This window comes from Corvus cornix, chromosome 2 (assembly GCF_000738735.6).
Source record: "Corvus cornix cornix isolate S_Up_H32 chromosome 2, ASM73873v5, whole genome shotgun sequence".
NCBI classification, from domain to species: domain Eukaryota; kingdom Metazoa; phylum Chordata; class Aves; order Passeriformes; family Corvidae; genus Corvus; species Corvus cornix.
In genome coordinates, this window is record NC_046333.1 from 147,926,493 (window position 1) to 147,939,133 (window position 12,641).

Consider the following 12,641-nt stretch of genomic DNA (forward strand, 5'->3'; position numbering starts at 1 on the left):
AGAATCACAGAATATCCCAAGTTAGAAGGCACCTACATGGATCATCGAAGTCCAACTCCTGGCCCTCCAAGTAATGGAGAAAGTAATGGAAGCATTGCCAAGTCATGTTACAGAAGTAAAATAAAATACAATAATGAAAGTGAACTTTGCAAAAAAAAGCATAGAGTGACTTCAAAAGCTTGTTTATGGGAATGATCTTAGAAAAACCTGCATTGAAATTCTGTATGTTTTGTTAAAGGTGCTGATTGAAATGCTTTTTTACCAGGTACTACACAGAAAATTGTGACTTTTCTATTGCTTGTTGCTGTTACCAGCCAACTTGATTGATAAACACAAAAAGCAAGATTCTTAGCACTCTATTTTCTGCATAAACTAGCTGCACAGTGATTATTTTTCCTCTTTAGGAAAAAGGGATGGGGAATGCTTTATGCCAGTGTATACTAAAAGCCAAAGTATATGGGGAACTCAACTAGCTTCCAGTGCTAGTGATGGCTCATACATTTTGAGTAACTGTGCTTAAAGTATTTAACTGAGAAACAGTTCCTATTAAAACTAAATATTTGAGCTGTGATGTTTATATTAGGTTAATTCTTATTTTTAAGATCTCTTATTTATATTGCAAAATAATGATCTCGCTGACAGTCTTATCCTGCTGAGTGACCTCTTAATATTCTTGCTGTGGGTGCTCTGACAGTGATCTAAACTATTTTTTTGTTTTTCTTTTAAACATCCTCGTAGTTAATCACAAATCATGTAGATAAGAATGTTACTCAGGAGAAGCAGAAATGGATTGTCACATATAAACCTCAACCCATAATTAAGGGGTGTGCAGGGGAGGAGATTTCAGCTGTCATTGCAACTTACAATTTTAGTAATCTAAATGGTGAAGTGCTTGCCTGCTGCTTGCCAAGGACAGGAAGCTGCAGGGGAGCTTAATTTTTTAGACAGCAGAACTGCTAAGTATTTGATAAAATGTTATCTGGTAAAGCAATGAAATTATTTCTAGTGCTGGTTTCATCCCTTGGACCTGTCAGATACACACGGGTGGGGGGCAGCCTGAGAAAAGCAAGTGCTGCCCTTTAGGTCTGTGAATATTTTGCATGTGAATGTCAGTTTTTGAGAACTGAGCTCTGCTTCACTACACTGAACTCAGCTTTGCAGTCATTGAAGTGGGTTGGGTGAAGGAGGATGAAAGACAAGCTTGCTTCTGAAATAGCTAGTGAACTCTTTTGGTTGATGTTCTCTTCCCTCATCTCAAATGCTGTTAGCTTTATGTCCAAATAGCACAGTTCTGTGAAGGATGCACTCATTGGATACAAACTTCAGTGAGAACAGAAAATAAGTATCAAAGCGGTGTAGTAATACCAAGATTGAAATGGTATTGGTAAAAAAATCTTGCTCTTGTGGAATACTAGATCAAACCTGTTTCTGTAGACTTTACTTTCAAGGAAAGAGTGTCTTCTTCATGAAACTGGTGCACCTGGGAAAACTCTTGGAAGCATTCCCCCTTGTGCTACAGTTTCTGTGTGTGAGCAGAAGCTGTTGGCTCTTATTTCATGTTACTTTCTTAGTTGCAGACATCTGAACACGAGTAAACAGTGTCTGCAGATTCCTCTGGAGAAACTTCAACACTTGCACTACAATGTTTAAAACAAGAATGTGTAAAACCAATCTTTTTCTTATCTCCTAGGAAGAAGAGTTGAGAAAAAGTGGAGAGGCAAAGTATTTCCACCTAAATGATGACCTGCATGTTTTAATTGAAGTATTTGCTCCGCCTGCAGAAGCATATGCCAGAATGGGACATGCGTTGGAAGAAATCAAGAAGTTCCTCATCCCTGTTAGTATTTTTTTTTTTTTAATGAGAATTCTGGTAGTCTTGAGTGAGAAATGTTATCTCTAAAACTGAGTAAGCTGGTTTAGTGGAAGGTGTCCTTGCCCATTGTAGGGAGTTTGGAACCAGATGATGTTCAAGGTCCCTTCCAGCCCAAACTGTTCTGTGATTCTGAACAGCGCACAGTATTGGTCAGGTCATGTTCCTTAATTTACTTTGTGAAAGAAATGATGATGTTGTCAAATACTTTGCATTTTGATACAGGCAGTAATTGGGTGAGTCTGTAACTGTCCACACAAATCTCATGATCTGACCTACAGTAAAAGCTAAACTTATTCTTGCTTAACTAGTCATGTGCAAAGTATCACAACAACTACAAACAGTTGTAAAAATCTGCAAAATGTGTGGCTTGTCTGTTTTCTTGGTATATGTGGAACATTAGTTTTGTTTAAGAATAAATACATTTGAAGTTGTATTATTTCTCTCACCTCCAATCCTGGTTTAGTGTTGAGTGCTGAGAATCAATACAGGTTTATCTTGTATCTTTATTTTCATCACAATACTAGTGATACATGAGCTATACTTGTCTTCTGGTGTATACTTGAGCTTCCATTATATGGATGTATAAAAAGAGATCTGGTTTCCAGTACAAGTTTATACTCCAGGTTTGGGATACATCTAGGCAATGGGTTTCTAGTGTCTTCTATAGAGAGACAGCTTTATTTGCTCATCATGTAAGGACCAACCTTACTGCTTTACAATATTAAACTCTCCTAGGAAGCTGGGGCACTTGAGGTGATGTTGTGTGTGAAGTTCCCAACTGTTTTAGCTCTTGAGTGAACATTCTTCAATCTTTATTGGTAATCAAAGGAATGATTATAGAAAGCAAAGCATCCCCAAGGTGCACTGACTTCTGTTTATTTTTACTGCTAAAAATGCTACCCAAGTGTTAGTCTTTATTTGTGTCAGATCTGGGAAGTGTGGGGGCCTGGTTAAGGAAACTTTCCTGAGGCATGTATCTGCATGACAGCAGCTTGTAAATGTTTGAGTGGAGCCAGCGTGGCTGTATTGGGGACCAGTTGGGGATGTCTCTTGTACAGCAGTTGTTGCTGATGACCTGTCAGTGCTCCTGTATGTATTTTGGGGATTATAGTTGGTACCAAACCTAATCCACATCCATGAAATCACCCAGAGAGTGGTTGGGCATGGGAGCAGGCTCTCCAGGGAAGTGGTCACAGCACCAAGCCTGACAGAGTTAAAGAAGTGAACAGCACTCTCGGGATGTCCTGTACAGGGTGAGGATTCAGACTTAATGATCCCTGTGGGTCCCCTCCAGCTCAGGATATTTTATGAATCTAAGTCCCCAGGTGACTGGAGCTGTGTACTCCTTGACTATTTCTTCTGGCCTGGATTTGTTTGAATGGAGTGAGTTCATGTGCCCCAATAATGCACCATGGCATGAACCAAAACATGATAAACAACAGTTGTCAGGAGGTTTATTAGGAATATGTCCTGATGTGAAATAACCCTAATGTAGATGCATCTTAAGGCTGTTAAAAAACAAGGAGATGTCCTGGGCGTTATGTTCTTGTGTTACAAAGATCAAGCATCACATTATAAATTTGCGTGCAGGTTCCAAATGGCTTTTTCTTGATGTATATGAAAAGAGGTGAATGAGCATACTGCTGTTCAGGCATCCTAACTGATCAGACAGGGGATACTCAACAGAATATTTGTAGGAATTCTGGGCTGTCATAATGTTGAAGGTTACTGTACTTACATGATTCATGATTTAATGGTGTGAAGAGATAAGGGAGAATTAAGTTCTTGAGTATTCTAGACAGCAAACAGCTGCCTTCTTTTAGATGGGAATATGTTCAATTTGATAAATGCTTCTGGCATGTCCTGGAAGGAAGGATGTCTGATCCCTGTGCACCCTCCATCAGAGGTCTTGTTTTTCTTCACTGAGCTTGATTTCCCTAATGTTGCCATAAATGAAGTAAGCTTGTCAAAACCTGGTCATTAGTGTGTTAAGCCAGTAGAATTACAGACTGATAATGAGCAATTCCATTGACTGCTGGTTATACACTTTTCCATCTTGATTTTTGATCATTGCATCTTTATTATACTGAGCTGAACCGCTGCTACATAATCTTTCTTGAACTGTGGGATCAAGCCAACACTGTCTTAATTTCCCTTTGGCTTTTCAAATGTAATCTTATCAGAATTGCTCTAAATGCCGTAATCTCTTTTGCCTGCCCTCCCCTTGCAGCAGCCACTGAAGGAATAAGGAGCAGCTTTTTCTGCTCTACAACTAGTGTTTGGTTCACTGCTGCAAATGCAACTTGGTTTTTATTTTCTCCAAGGTCTGTTGTGGCTTTCTTAAGAAATGGTCTGTTTTATTTCAGGAAAGATTTCCTGCTATGAGTATATGATTATGATCATAATTTGCATTCTCCTTACAATGTAAGGTAACTATGCCTTCCTACAGTTTTAGATGCTGAACCCAATTTATGAATATGATTATTGTTCATTTTTCAGATCAGTGCTGAACATAAGATCGCATTTGGTGCTAGAATGCAGAATACAAAATATCCTTGTGGTAGTTGACTGTAGCAAAAATACCTCAGCCTCTCTTATTGGATCTTCAAATCATGGGCAAGAATCCTTGAATGCAAGGATGTTTAACCTCAAGCAGCTGCAGTGGTGTAATTTTATTTAAACTATTGGCATAACTCAAACCAAAGCATAAAAACTGGTCTTGAGGGTATTTTTGGCTGTGCTTACATTGCCTTGACTCTTACCTTCTTCTGCAGTTAGAATTGTGGCTTCTGACTTTTAAGTATATTTTCTTATCTTCCTTTAAATTAGCCAGCCCCTTTATTCTGGCCATACTCTCTGGTCAGCACTCTGAGTGTTAGATTGGTGGGTGTTGTGCTTGATAATAATTATCTCAGAATTACCTGTGTCAGGTCAAAAAGCCAGGTACTTTGAACCTCACCTGCCCCTGGTTGCTGTATTATACCGTGGTTTCAAGGCCAGGCTGGATGGGACCCTGAGCTACCTGGTCTAATGGAAGGTGTCCCTGCCCATGGCTGAAGAGTTGGAACAAGATGGTCTTTAAGGTCCTTTCTATCCCAAACCACTCTGTGATTCTATGGTTATGGCAGTTTTAGCCATTAGAACTTAGTCTGTTTTGCTTAATTTTTGAGTAGTGGCAGTCATTTGTCTTCTGACAGATACAGCACTAATTACCCTTTGCCATTGCTTACCAGAGTTTCTTGTTTTCCTTGTCTTTAAAGCAAAGTATAGAAATGTCTTCAAGAGAACAATCTATAGCAGTTATATGACGATGTGAGCAGAATTCACAACCTTTTCCTGTAGCCTGTCTTACCTTCTGTATGTTTGGTTTGTAAGATGTGGTGATGAAATAGCATTTAATGGCATTTGGAAGAGCTTGGTGGCCTTTGGAAACTCTCAGACTTTTCCTTAAGTAAGCTGGGAAATAGCTGTAAGGTGTAAAAAAGTGGCTGGAAACATGAAAATAATGGATTGCTCACTGCCAGGATAAAGATCTACTTGAGTGCTTTGCAAAGCTGCAAAGGGTTTTGTAGGGATCCGTCCTAACATTATATAAATAAATAGCTTTGGTAATAGTTTGAGTGATAAATTGAAATAAGGTCTTAAGTCAGAGTGATCCCAAGAAGAGATGCTGCTAATGTGTTGTTCTGGCTGGATGAAAATCATAGATAAAATTTAAAAGAATGTTTAGTTAGATCATTTAAGTATGGGGACTTGTGGGGTGAAAATCTCTTGCATGGATCTTGATGTAAATGGACCCTCCATGTTTGGATAAGACTGTAGTTAGTCAGGACAGGGAATTTATTCATAAAATGAGAGTACATCTGTTAAATTGAAATTCAGCAGCAGCATTTGACTGAAATTCAAGTGCTGCCACTGCCTAAGCTGTTCAGAGGAGGGATGCAGTCTAAAGGGCTTCTGTGTCCATCCTCTAGGTGAGGAAAAGATTATTGTCTGCTTAATTTGACTTGAAGTGTGCTGTTTCCAGCAGTGAGTATTCATACACTGACCATCTGCTACTTTTAATTGAGGAATCCATTTCAGAGTCTCATAGATTTAACACTGCAGCTTATCGTGGCTGCCTTGTTCTGCCCCTTCGCTCTGTATCCTCCGGCTGCCTCTGGCATGTGTGATAAGGGCCGTGTTTTCTGTTCTGTGCTGTGCACAGTGGAGCCCTTGTCTGTGACCTAAGGCTGCTGCTGTGTCTGGTAATGTGCTGCAGGAAAGTGAGAAAGCATCAAGGAGAAAAGGAAAGGGACTCAACATACACAGTGGCAACCAAGCACATCTTTGCTAAGGAATTAAATGAATTGAGTATAAAATGATCAAAGGTATTTTTCCAGGGGCCCAGTTCTGAAAATGATGTTTTGTGAAGAAATTATAAAGGGCATCTGATACAGGCTGTCAGAACTTTGATATTGTGTGTTGGTGTTACAGTTTCTTGGCATTTTGTGTAAAGATTGAAGTTTTATTCTACACAGTACATAGAATTTTGCATTTGTAGCCAGTTCTGATCCAGCAACAAATAAATATAAAGTGGGTTTCTGTCTAATAGCTGGCCAGAATAGTGTTCAGTTTCCTGTTTCTAGTCTACTCCCTATGATGGATTGGTTATGTATTGGGTCTTGGCTGTTTAATAATGAAATCTGTTTCTCAAAAGCTTCATTTATGCCATTTGAAACAGTTATTTCAGTCTTCTAGACCTTTTTCATATTTGCTGTTTGGTTTCTGCTGATAAACAGAGGATGATCTCAGGTGGGCAGTTGGGAGTTAAATTTCAGAACCTATTTAAGTCAGTTTGGACAAAATGCTGGTATGATGCTTCTTTTAACACCAGTAACTTCAGCAATTGCATGTAAAAGAAAACTTTTTTATTTCCATTTGTAGAAGTCTAGGAGAAGCAGAATGTTTCAAGGATAATTGAGATATTTGAATTCTTGGAAGTTTTAATCTCCTTTCAATGCAAGGTTATGTTTCAAAGTCTGTAAGACTGCCTGATAATCTTTTGGTCCCTGTCTAGTGAATAAATGTAATAAATTCAGATTTGCAGTGAGATGCAGATTCTTTGTTTTGTCATTGAATTGTAAAATGGTTGATAGAACAAACCTTCCTTCTTGAAATGGGAGGATTTGCAGCTGTTGTATCAGAAGTATGCCTTTGTTCCTATGGGAGGACCTATTAATATTTTGATACTCAGTTTGTGCTTATGCACCTTGGGTAAAATAGTTATCTTTAATTCACCTTTATGGCTGCCTTCTGCTCAGCTCACTTTAAGTGGAGGAGAAATGATAGAAAAATACCTCAAGAGTTCAGTGCTGGCTCTGTTTTATTCCCGTGTACTCTGCTTGTTTTGGAGGTTGACTCAAGGTCCCTGAAAATGGTGCTTGAGAAGTACCATATTAATTCCATGTACAGAAACCTGAGCTTTCTTTTTGCTAGACCTTGAGAGTAGAGGATTTGTGCAGACAGAACTAAGCCATATGTCCTTGGCATTTTTACCATTGCATATTATCAAATTTAAATTTTTGAGCTCTTCTTATTAGGTAACAGTGTATGTGAGTATTGAAAGAATTCCTGTGTTTATTCTATAATTTCTGATTTTAAAAGTGAGGATTCCTAATCTATTCCTTCATTTTCATGTCTTGCTCTCAACAGTCTATTTATTCTCTACTCGTTTGCAACTCTCTCTCTCTCTCTCTCTCTCCTCTTTGTCCTGTTTTTAACACACAATCATTCTACAGCTGGAACTAAAAACTGGATCTCAGTTCAGAATATGGGACCTTGATTTTTTTTTTTTTCTGGTTTCCTCCTATCTCTGCAGCATTTTAGCACTGGCAATATTCTATGGCTAAAGCTACATAGAAATAATATGCAAAGGGAAAGAAAAACATGCCTGAGTAAAAATGGCAGTTATTAGATAGAATTTTAAAATAATTTTTGGACTGAATATTATTATGCATGTTAAACTTTTTCAGTGGAATGTTCAACTTTTTAAGAGGAAACTTTCAGGAGCAGTGTTTGCTGAGAGCAGTGGATAAACAGTTTGATTTCTCTCTTATGCCTCCCTGCTGTTTCAGGACTACAACGATGAAATCAGACAGGCACAGCTTCAAGAATTAACATATTTAAATGGTGGCTCAGAAACTGCAGAGGTTCCAGTTGTCCGTGGAAAAGCATCGATTCGAGCAAGAGGAGTACCTGTTCCTGCTTTGTCCAGGTACATGGAATTTCATTTGAATGTACATATTTCAAGCTTCTCCCTTCAAACACAATTTCCCTCCAGAGTACAGCAGTAAAATACATGAAGGATTCCCAAAAGAAGAGCAAAAGATCGGGGAAACAACTTTCATTTATTGATGAAAGTTTAGTTCATTTGGACTGAATTAACAGTGGTGCTGAATTTTGTCTTGTGGAACTTGAATGCTGCCTTTGTAAAGAAGCAATGCACACCATAGGAGATGTTCAGTCCTACTGTGAGCAACTTGATTTCTAGCTGTGAGTTGCTCCTTAGGTGCAGTCTGTGTTTGGGCCCTGTGGAGTTCACAGCTTTGCAAAACTGGTAAATCTGTCTTTCCTCGATTGATGTGAATTTCAGGCAGTATCTCCAATTTACACAGTATGTTTTTCTTTTTTTATGGTACTACTAAGTTTTCGTAGTCATGACTAAATGATACAGAAGTGCTCTGGAAGTAGAATTTGGATTTTCTTGTCTGAGTGGCACTTGCATTGTGAAAAGTGGCTTTTGTTTGATTTGGGAGTAGGCAAAGTCTACTGCTTTTGCTGTTTTTCTTTGTCACAGAAGATGTTTGATTTTTACTCTAGCATCCCCTGTCTTCCTTGCAGTACTGAGATGACAGTTTCAACTCCTTCAAGTTCTGAAGTGTGAAAACAAAACCTAAATAAAGTTCATAACTGTTTATGTTAGAGTACAGAGATTGTGGCTGCAGCACCTAAGTGTGACTGTTTACTGTGGTAAACTGTTTTCTTCTGTTTTATCCACAGTTCTTTTTAATGCAACTTGAAACTTGTATTTTAACTTGTAAAATAATTTCAGAATAAGACTCTGAAGCATTTTACCTCAGATGATAAAGCATGTTTGAAGAAGCAGCACTAAGGAAATACTCAATTTATATAGATCTTCTTAGTTACATGTATCCTGATAATGATTGCAAATGCAATACAGAGTGAATCTTAATTTAAAGAAATTATGTGGGTTGTGCCCTGTGAGGAAAAAAAAATTCTCAATGATCACATTGTTGTTCTTGTATTTTGTAATATTGTGTAAAAAATATATATTCTGCTTTTCTTGATTTAAATGTTCTGAGTAGTGGTTATTATATACCAAGGTTCACCCCTTGGCACTGTAATCAGCCATACAAGAATTCTTTCAAATTGGAGACCTCATTTGATTTTGGAGATTTTTTTTTTTTGCAAATTTTATTTCGGTTTTTAAACAGTTGTTTGTAACTTTGCCACAGATGCCTGTAATTATTCTGCTACAGATGCTCAGTACCGATACGTTTGCAGTACTATTTCCACTTTATTTCATTTTCCATGTCCTTTAGCTAATATTTCTGGGATACAGAAGCTGTTGTTTGGTCAGATCCTATCATCAAAGTTTGATAACTAATTTACACTGTTAGTACCTAGTATGTGCATACGTAAATAGTTTTTTATAGTACTGCTTTCTAACATCACTAGTTCTATCCTCTGGATATAGGTAAATTATTTTTTCAAATCTGGATTTTATGCAAGAGATACACTGTTAGACAGCTCACAGAATCCTGTATAATCCTTCTACAACTATTGAAGTGTCTTCAGGGTAAATTTAAATGTTATTAGTGTTTGATTTGGAGGTGACAGTAAAAGGTTGTGGTTTTGTCATCGCCATTTTTCACATATATTCTAAGGAAAGTGAAAGGGGGTCTGTTTGACTTGTCCTTACTTTAAGGCTTGTCTTAAACTCCAAGACTTTGTTGTCTCAAATTGAAGTGCTCTGTTAGCATATTCCTTAAGTGAAATTCAATTCTATTGCTGCTGAGATTCTACAGCCATTGAGCTGAAGATCTCAAACTCAGTTATAATGCTCTGTTTCTTTTTTAGCAGAAATGGATTTCCATGAATAATACTTTTGTTGAAGCAAAGCTTTAAAGGCTTTGTCTCAGTGTTGGATAAAACAGTTTCAATAGGTAGCATCCCTGAGATACCCAGAAGAAGTTGAAGCAAAGCCTCAAAAGACTTGTAAAACGAAGTCTAAAACCTTGATCCTAACCTTCCTTTGTAATCTGCAGAATGGTTTTATGATTCCAGCCTTGATACATGAAACATCCTTTTGGGTGTGTTTAAGTTCCCACTTTTGAAACCTTTATTACTCCTGAATAGTTTCAGTTAAAAAAAAAAGTACTAATTTATGCCTTTTTTGCTCCTTATGAGATATGTGGGAACTGGATATAATACATCTTATCAAATCTACTTTTAGCTCTATAACAAAATTTTATTTTGTAGAAACCAATACATTTGGGTTTGCATAAAAAAGTCCTAGCTTATGTACAGGCATTCCTGTATGTGATAAGTAATTTCCTAATAGTTGTGGTTTGGTAACTTTTTACTCTTTTTCTGGATTGTTCCAGCTTTTCTTAAGTAAATTTTTGTTACTCTAGAGCGAAGTAAGGTTTTGTGGTTGACTGGATGGAATTTGTTCTGGAAGAGTTGTGTGTGCATTGTAAGCTTTGCCTTCAGGAATGTTCTTTTCTCATCATTGATCTTGGAGGATATAGCTGCTTCCTATAGCTGCTTCTTTCTCCCCCACTTTGCTCCCAGTTTTTGTCCCTAATACTGTTAAAGACAACCTTCAGAGGTAATCACAGCACTTCTACTTTCTGTAGTGTTCATGCTGAGCACTTAAACTATTTTGTCATAACCCCTCTTCTGTACAACAAGAAGGGAAAATAGTGGAAGTCTGCCTTTCATTCCTTTGTTTTTATTATGATGTTCTTAAATTCTTTTTTGAAAACAACTATATAAAATGATCATACCAGTTGCTTTCTAATTTATTGTGCTAGCAAGCTTAGAGGATCCATGGTGTTTAATGTGATGCTGTTATGGTGAGAAGCTAGAATATCTAACTCTTTAGGAATCAGTGTTTCTTCAGTGCGTTTGTATTCCCATCCTGAATCAGTGCATCATAAATTATACCAACCAAAATGTGAATTTTGGCTTCCGATTAACTAAAAACTTAAAATATACGTATGTTAACATTCTAGTGGAAGGTGTCCCTGCCCATGGCAGCTGGGTTGGAATTAGATGTTCTTTAAGGTCCCTTCCAACCCAAACCTGTCTATGACTCTGTACATGTTAATGTACACCTCTAAGGAGGTTTTGCAACTAAAGCAGCATTTCCTCTCTAAAACCTCACACTATTTTAAGAATAAAAATAAGATTCAAAGATCGCTCAATTGTGACTCCAACTAAGATATTTTAGAAAAGTGAAATTCTAGAGGATGATGATAGTAAGTCTAAGAACATGGCTCAAAGTTCCTTGATACCTTGTGGTGGCATAGGTGGAACCACTTCATGTGGTTATGGTTATAGCAGAAAATCAGTGCTAGAATCACAGAATGCTTTACATGGGGACCTTTAAAGACCATCTTATTTCACCCCCTGCCATGGGCAGGACACCTTCCACTAGACCAGGTTGTTCAAAGTCCCAGCCTGGCCTTGAACACTTCCAGGGATGCGGCATCTGCAACTTCTTTGGGCAACCTGTTCCAGTGTTGTCTGAGCACCCTCCTCATAGATTTCTTCCTTACATCCGATCTCAACCTGCCCTCTTCAATTGAAAGCTGTTGTCCCTTATCCTATCAGTACAGGCCCTGATAAAATTACTGTCCTTTTCTTATAAGCACCTCCACTTAGGTATTGAAAGGCCACAGTAAGGGAGGGCTGGCTAAGTTCACACCCCAGATTGAGAGATTGTATTTGAAAACAGGTATTTGGTTTCATTAAGGTGAGGGAAGAAAAAACGTAATTTGTCATAAAGCCAATATCCATCAATAGTCTCATTAAAGAAATGGCAGATTTCTGGTTTATGCTTTCAAGAGGATGTGGAGGTTTTTTTTTTACTTTTCACATTTATTATTTGTATTTCAGTCTACGCATGGTTGAGATCCTAATGGTTGAATGATTGTCACTCTGGGGAAAGGTAAAACTGCTACAGAAGTTGTGAGTTAGAACTTGTTCTCTTATATGTTAGAAGTAAAATGAGCTGATGTGGATCACTGCTGCAGTGTGTTCACAACTTCCAGCTGTTTTCCTACCATATATCTGGAATCAACTAGATTTTTTTTTTTGAAAAATAACTTTCTGTTGAAAACATGTAGGTAGTGAAGTGCAGAAGATTCTATAGCACAAAAGAAATATTTGACAAAGCCAGTTCAGGATCCAGGCCAAAGGCAGGTATAATTAATGTTCATTGTGTTTTGTTTTAGTTTTGTGATCTCCCATTTTTCACAAAATTGAAACATGAACATATATATTACTGTTCTAAAATGGAAATACAAACCAAAGCTTGTGTAAGAGTGTTAACTCAATGGTGACTTTCTGTTTTTTCAAAAAGGATGAAAAGGCAGAAATCTCAGTTCTGAGTTGTATCCAGATATGAGTGTTTTAGTATTTTAAAATGTCACCACCAAAATAACAGGTCTGTTATTTTTCAGATGTCTAATATAAA

General features: G+C 37.6%; 1 protein-coding gene across 3 annotated transcripts in view; it reads left to right on the forward strand.

Annotated features, from left to right (window-relative positions):
• KHDRBS3 (KH RNA binding domain containing, signal transduction associated 3) overlaps positions 1 to 12,641 on the forward strand; it is a 91,894-nt gene that overhangs the window by 38,112 nt on the left and 41,141 nt on the right. For all 3 annotated transcript variants that reach the window (XM_039549020.1, XM_039549021.1, XM_039549022.1), the window contains exons 4-5: positions 1,691 to 1,837; positions 7,990 to 8,129. In XM_039549020.1, coding sequence (XP_039404954.1) covers positions 1,691 to 1,837; positions 7,990 to 8,129 — 287 coding nt within the window. The remainder of the gene's footprint in view (positions 1 to 1,690; positions 1,838 to 7,989; positions 8,130 to 12,641) is intronic.